Source organism: Lycium ferocissimum, chromosome 7 (assembly GCF_029784015.1).
Source record: "Lycium ferocissimum isolate CSIRO_LF1 chromosome 7, AGI_CSIRO_Lferr_CH_V1, whole genome shotgun sequence".
NCBI lineage: Eukaryota > Viridiplantae > Streptophyta > Magnoliopsida > Solanales > Solanaceae > Lycium > Lycium ferocissimum.
Genome location: NC_081348.1, coordinates 49,011,858 through 49,018,672, shown reverse-complemented (window position 1 = coordinate 49,018,672; position 6,815 = coordinate 49,011,858). Strand labels below are relative to the sequence as shown.

The window sequence follows — 6,815 nt, the reverse complement described above, 5'->3', positions numbered from 1 at the left end:
CAGCATAAGCCACCCTTTGTTGCATCAGAGGAATTGAAATAAGAGGATTTCAAAAAGAATATCTTATGCCGTTAATAATCTCCAAATATTATTTCAAATCTTTCCAAAATCCATGGCCAAATTAGCAGAACTTTGGCAGAATTGATTTCTATCTAATCTGTATAATTTCACGATTAAGATGCAGTCACCTGGCTTCCAAGCCATAATTTGAAAGGGATAAGATAGCTACTGAACGGTTCTTTATGTTATTGAGGGGACAACCAGTTCCATTATTGAATGCATAGATGCTTATTTAGGAAAGGTATTTATTCCAGCAGTTAGGACTTACCTGAAACCTAATGTATGTCCTGGTACCTGATTTGCACACTTCCTCGTTTCCCCTCTTCTAATGAACATACGGAAATTCGGTTGAAGTTTGAATATTTCTTAAGATTGTCAGAAGCTTGAATCAACTTCAATCTTAATGCTACTTTCAAAGTTTGTTCAATGTGGCGCCAATTGTAGTTGCTTGTGCTTAACCGATATGAAATATCAGTGAATCTAGCCTTTTATCCCCTTCTGAATGGGATGTGTGGATTAGAGGGTTGAACAGAAAAGTCTAGTGTATTTAGAATGCCTATTTGTGGAAGTATTTTGATTTTAAAGCAGTTGGTATTTTGTTGGTGGTAAGTATATTTCTTGTCTATCCAGTCCAATCCAAGAAAGTGCGGTACCTCTAGAAGGAATGAATTGTATTTGTTGCACCCGACGGTGACGAAATTAAGAATAAGAGGCAACTGGACAAGTATCTGAAATCTCATCCAGGAGGACCTCCTGCTTCTGAATTTGATTGTCAATCTTAATGCTACTTTCAAAGTTTGTTCAATGTGGCGCCAATTGTAGTTGCTTGTGCTTAACCGATATGAAATATCAGTGAATCAAGCCTTTTATCCCCTTCTGAATGGGATATGTGGACTAGAGGGTTGAACAGAAAAGTCTAGTGTATTTAGAATGCCTATTTGTGGAAGTATTTTGATTTTAAAGCAGTTGGTATTTTGTTGGTGGTAAGTATATTTCTTGTCTATCCAGTCCAATCCAAGAAAGTGCGGTACCTCTAGAAGGAATGAATTGTATTTGTTGCACCCGACGGTGACGAAACTAAGAATAAGAGGCAACTGGACAAGTATCTGAAATCTCATCCAGGAGGACCTCCTGCTTCTGAATTTGATTGGGGTACAGGTATATATATTCTCTATTCTCCCCCTTTTTTGGTGCATATCTGGAATACTTGTCTCCTAGTGAGTTGTCTAGTAAATCTTGGGATGGTATGCTGCAAATTCATTGTTTACTGTTTAATATGTTGTTTAAGTTCCTTCTTGATTGGACAAATCCTCTACTTTTTGATTTATTCAGGTGACACTCCTAGACGATCATCTAGATTGGGTGAAAAGTCTAAAGCAACTGAGTCACCAGAAAGTGAAACTCCCAGTAAGAGACCAAGGAAATCAAGTTCCAAAAAAGGAGCTAAGGAGGATGCTGGTGAGCAAGAAGCTGAGGGTGCTACCGAGAAAGAAACTGAGGGAAGTGCTGAACTTGCTATGCCAGATGCAGAGGATCTAGATGTCCAAGATGTAGATGCCTCTAAGGAGGTTCCCACCGATGGAGATAACATAAAGGATGATGAGAAGAAGACCAATGATGGTGAGATTGTCCCTGAGGAGCCTCCAGCAAGTGAAGATAAGATGGAAATTGTGCAAGAAAAAGAAGCAGCGTTGGGTGAGGGAAACATAGAGAAGCTGGAAAATCAAGAAGCTGAAGATAAGCCTCTGGATAACAGCCTGCAAACTGACAAAAAACCGCTACCATTGGATGTGCTCGAGGAAAATAAGATCGAGAGTGAACCAGCTGGGACAGATGCCTCATCTCATTCTGCTGAACTCAACAAGGAAACCTCAGCTAGACAAGAAGAAAGCGCAGAAGAAGCTCCCGCTCCCGCTGCAGATGTACTGAATGTGCTCGAGGAAAATAAGATAGAGAGTAAACCAGCTGAACTCAGCAAGGCAACCTCAGTTAGCCAAGAAAAATCTGCAGAAGAAGCTCCTGCCGCTGCAGATGCACTGGTTCAGAATTCTAATGATGCTAAGGTAGACGAAAACGAGCAGATTGACAGGGAGATTCCAATTGAGGAGATCAATGGCAAAGAAGCGGCTGCAGTAGGTGTTAACAACTCTGTAGAGAACAATTCTGTGCAGCAACAAGCCACCGTAGTCGACCAAGTCACCTCAAGTTAATCTTTCGATTATTTAGGATAATACTTTGTGTATCATCTGGCCTTTATTTCTTCTTGGCCCTGATTTAGGTAACTGACAAACAACAGTAGGCGTGTCCTGCATATGTTTAGAATTCTTAGCTACTGATTCTGTATTACATTGTATTGCTGTTGTTATCATCTGTATTGTTCAACTTATATTCTATTAGGGCCTCATGATTTCTTGAACTTTGACATAAAAAACAATGGCCTTCCCAAATTGCTCTATTAATGAATGCAAGCTGTTATGGTGTTTTCTCGAAAGGTAGCAACTGAAATTAAGATACTTATCTTCAAATTGTCACTTTTCCTTTTCAGTTCAGGTCAGCAGGGTACTTAACAGTTTGCTAAGGGCATGTTTGGAAAGCCACCCAGGTAATTGGAATTGGATGTAATTATACGTGCTGGCCAATGTTTGTTTGTCGTTAATTTACATACAGGTGGGATTGTGTAATGGTGAGAGGATATAATTACACTCTCCAATTCTCCGAAAGCGCGGGGGGTGGGGTGGGGGTGGGTGGGTTGTGAATTGGGTGTAATCCCTCTAATTACAAAGGATTACTTTTTAGTTTGTTTCTTTTTTTGTTTATTTTAATTTCTTTGATTTTTAATTTTTTTATTTCTATTATTTTAATTTCTTTTTTTATTTTTACATTTTAATTATTTTATTTTTTAAAATGTATTTTTTTATATTATTTATTTTTCATTTCCTTTCTTCTCATTGCCAACCTTTACTTCTTGTGGTTCCATGTAATTGCTTGTATTTTTTTTTAATTCATTTAGCATAACCGTGTTATTATTCTAATTTTTGAAACTATACCACTTAATATTGGAAAGAATGAGTCACTAACAAACTTGACATATAACGAGTGACATTATTTAAGTAGTATTTCGTTGTGAATGAGGTTATAGATATAATTTTCCCTTTCTTTTGAATTATTTACTTAAGTTATGTTGAAACTTACTTATGAATGTTGGAATTTGACATAAGAGTATTATGTTAAACTTTTTCTTTTGGATTTTGAATTTAGGTTATATTTTCAATTTTAAGTTATTTTCCTTCACATTGCATGTTGTTTATTTTTCACTTACATTTGATAGATTTTTTGTGTCAAATATTTGAATAATGTTATGACATTATATTTATAAATATTATTTTTTTTGTTAAACATCCAATCCATGATGTTCTCACAAAACAAATATTCTTTTAAGTTTTATAATTAATTAAAACTAAATATTATTAATTTGAAAAATATATATCAATTATTTTTTACAATATTAGTTACAAATATATGATTATTAATTAATATATTTTCAAGAAACAATGAGTTATTAAATAACTAATTTAATATCATTTCTAAAGGAAAATATTTTTTAAAAATTAATCTTAAATTTTAATAATTAAATTTTATTTTTAAATTAAATTTACTATGTAATTACACTTACACAACCAAACAACAAGCTTATAATTACACTGTAATTACGTTATGACAAACAAACAGGTCGTTGTAATTACACTATTGTGTAATTACTAGGCTGTGTAATTACTACCCTAATAATTACACCAATTCCAATTACCTAGTGGCTCTCCAAACATGCCCTTAAAGTTGCAAGAATGAGTTGTTTCGCGGGGCAATTAATTAAAGATGACTAAAAAGTCTCAAATTTAAGTGTAGGTAACTTAATTTTTTTTTTTATTGATTAGGGATTAAGCAGTTTTTGACTTCCCCCAAAGTTTTATTTTTAACACTTTGACCTAAACTTTATTTTTAACACTTTGCCCTCAAGTTTTATTTTAACATTTTGACCCAACCAATATAAACCGTAAAACACCCCGCGCCACCCACATCCCCAGAACCCACTCCCTCCCTACCCCTAGCCCCCACCCCGCCCCTACCCTTGCCCTCACCCCCCAACAAAAATATGTTTTTTTAAAAAAGATTTTGCTAAGTTTTTGTTTGTTTGTTTGTTTTTTTGTACCACCCACCCCCCACCCCCCACTCTCCCAAAAAATATTAATTTTATTTTAAAAAGAAGTTTTGAAAAGTTTTTATTTTTGGTTTTTTACACCACCTTCACCCCATCCACCAGCCTCCCGCCCTTGCTTCCAACCCCCCACAAAAAAAAAAAGTTTTTGTAAAAAATATTTTGAAAAGTTTTTTTTTTGTTTTTTTGTACCAACCACCCCCTACCCTCCCAAAAAAATTAATTTTATTTTAAAAAAAAAAATTGAAAAGTTTTTGTTTTTGATTTTTTGTACGCCCCACAAAAAAAAATCTTGAAAAGATTTTTTTTTCTTTGGTTTCTTACTCCACCCACCCACCCCAAAAAAAATTATTTAAAAAAAAAAAGTTTTGAAAAGTTTTTGTTTTTTGCACCACCCATCCCCCAAAAAAAAAAAAATCTTGAAAAGAAGTTTTGAATTAGAGAGAGAGATACCTCCGTCCATATGTTGATTCTAGCAAACCCGAAAGACCAATTGGGGGGGGGGTTGGGAGGATGGGGTGAAAACTTTTTTTTTAAAAAAAAAATTGTGGGGGAGAAGGGAGGGGCGTGGGGGTGGGAGGAGGAGGAGGAGGGGGATGATTGGTGAAAAGCAAATTAAAAAAAAAAATTAAAACTTAAAAAAATAATTGGGGGGGAAGGTGCGTGGAGGGAGAGGGGGCTGGTGAAAAAATAAATAAAAAATATGAAAACTTTTTTTAGAAAAAAAATTGGGCGGGGTTAGGGATTGGAAGAGGAGAAAGGGGTTGGTGGTTTTTTTGAATTAAATTGAGGTCTTTTTATATTTTATAAAAGATTAAAAATTTTTACAAAATAGAATATTTTGAACCTCAATTTTTTTAATATTAAATTTAATTAGGTTTTGAATTAGAGTGTCCCCACATATCACCTAGAATATTTCAAAGACTTATTACTCACCACATATCACCTAGAGTAGTTTCAAGACTTATTAGTCACCACAAGTTAATTCCTCTCGTTTAGTCATTTCTTTAGTAATGCTCACTGCACAGCAATTCAAGATTTAGAATTTCTTCAAATTGAGTGAAGATTTTGGGTGGGTCTCATTTAGATTGGCTTTAATTTTCATGTATACATTGAATTCTCCATGAAACCATAAGCTCCTTCCCTCTAGTTTCAGTTGTTTCTATTTCAGGGTTTCGTCGCTCTAATGCATGTGGTTTTCAGATCCCTTTTCTTCAGTTTGAACTGATTACTTAACTTTCGTTCTGGTATAAATGATCTTCTGTTGAAGAAATAGGTTTTAATATGGACTGATTCTAGTTAAAGGTCGATGTATCTGCATATTTCATTCTCGTTTCTTAGTTTCTTAAAAGAATGAAAGCTTCCTAAAGGCATAATTGACTAAAAAAGCTATCTTGTCATAGATCTGTTTCCTTTTCATCTTCATCTCTGTTTATACTTGGTCACAAGTTTTATTGCTTTAAATTGAGAATTAATGGTGCTGCTGGAAAAGTTAATTTTAACTTTAAATTTGGAATAAAACTTTGGTTGATGTGATTCTGTTTTTTCTGCTGAAAATTGATCTTTTTGGTGGATTTCTATTTTCTCTTGTGGTTTTACCTTCCTATGTTGAAATGTAGCTAATGTTCTTGGACATAACAAACTATGAGGGGCTTGCTGGCTGTTACAGTGTTGGAACATAATATCCCATTCTTTATGCTTTCTTCCTACTTAATTAATAGTTAGATTCGTCATTTGCTCATTTGATAATGTAAAGTGGACTGGATTGTGCTGTTCCTTTACAAATTGCCAATCCATCAACTTTATTAAAGGAAAATGATAAAAAGTGAGCGCACTACACCTTGTCTTCCATTTAAACTGCTATAAAGTACTAGAAAAGAGCTACTTCATTGAATTGGACATTATTAAGTCTTGCATCTCATATCTTTATTACTATATACTTGTGAATTGTGCCGCGCGGAAGAAAAAAAAAAAAATACTCCATCCGTTTCAATTTATATCAACCCATTTGATTCAAAAGACGATATTTAAGAAAGAGGAAGACTTTTGAAACTTGTGGTTCAAAATAAGCCTTGAAAATTTGTGTGGCTATAAATCATTCATAAAGTGAATTTGTTTCCAAATTAGAAAAAGGCCATTCATTTTAAGCACGGACTAAAAAGAAAATAGTGCTCAAAACAAATTGAAACAGAGGGAGTAGTACTTTATATATTTGTGAAATACAATTTTTTTCTCACCAGTACTTTTTGATATTCAGATGATTTAAATGTTACCTTGATGATAATTATTGCGTCTATTATCTCTTATATATTTTTTTATCGAAGACTGTATCACCTACACTTTGTGAATCTCGATTGTAAATTTGAGTGATCTTCCAAGCAGAAGTACTGTAAAGACATTTTTTTTTTGTGCTTGTAGATTATATATAGAATATAGATGTAGTGCTCCTACATGATACAAAATATTGTTTCATCTAGTTTTCTCCTTATATGTCTTAGATTCCACTTTATGATATTACGCTTTTTGTTTCTTTCCTGTTCTT

At 34.0% G+C, this 6,815-nt stretch overlaps 1 protein-coding gene and 1 long non-coding RNA gene across 2 annotated transcripts; both read left to right on the top strand.

The window, feature by feature from the left end:
• Window positions 1-1,075: 1,075 nt before the first annotated feature.
• LOC132065512 (uncharacterized) lies at window positions 1,076-2,551 on the top strand. Its single transcript, XM_059458936.1, has 2 exons — window positions 1,076-1,218; window positions 1,393-2,551. The coding sequence occupies exon 2, from the start codon at window positions 1,578-1,580 to the stop codon at window positions 2,268-2,270; it is 693 nt and encodes a 230-aa protein (XP_059314919.1). The 5' UTR covers window positions 1,076-1,218; window positions 1,393-1,577; the 3' UTR covers window positions 2,271-2,551.
• A 2,674-nt stretch (window positions 2,552-5,225) lies between these two features.
• LOC132062935 (uncharacterized) lies at window positions 5,226-5,934 on the top strand. Its single transcript, XR_009416280.1, has 2 exons — window positions 5,226-5,536; window positions 5,573-5,934. It is a non-coding gene; the product is annotated as an uncharacterized LOC132062935 (long non-coding RNA).
• The last annotated feature ends 881 nt before the right edge of the window (window positions 5,935-6,815 follow it).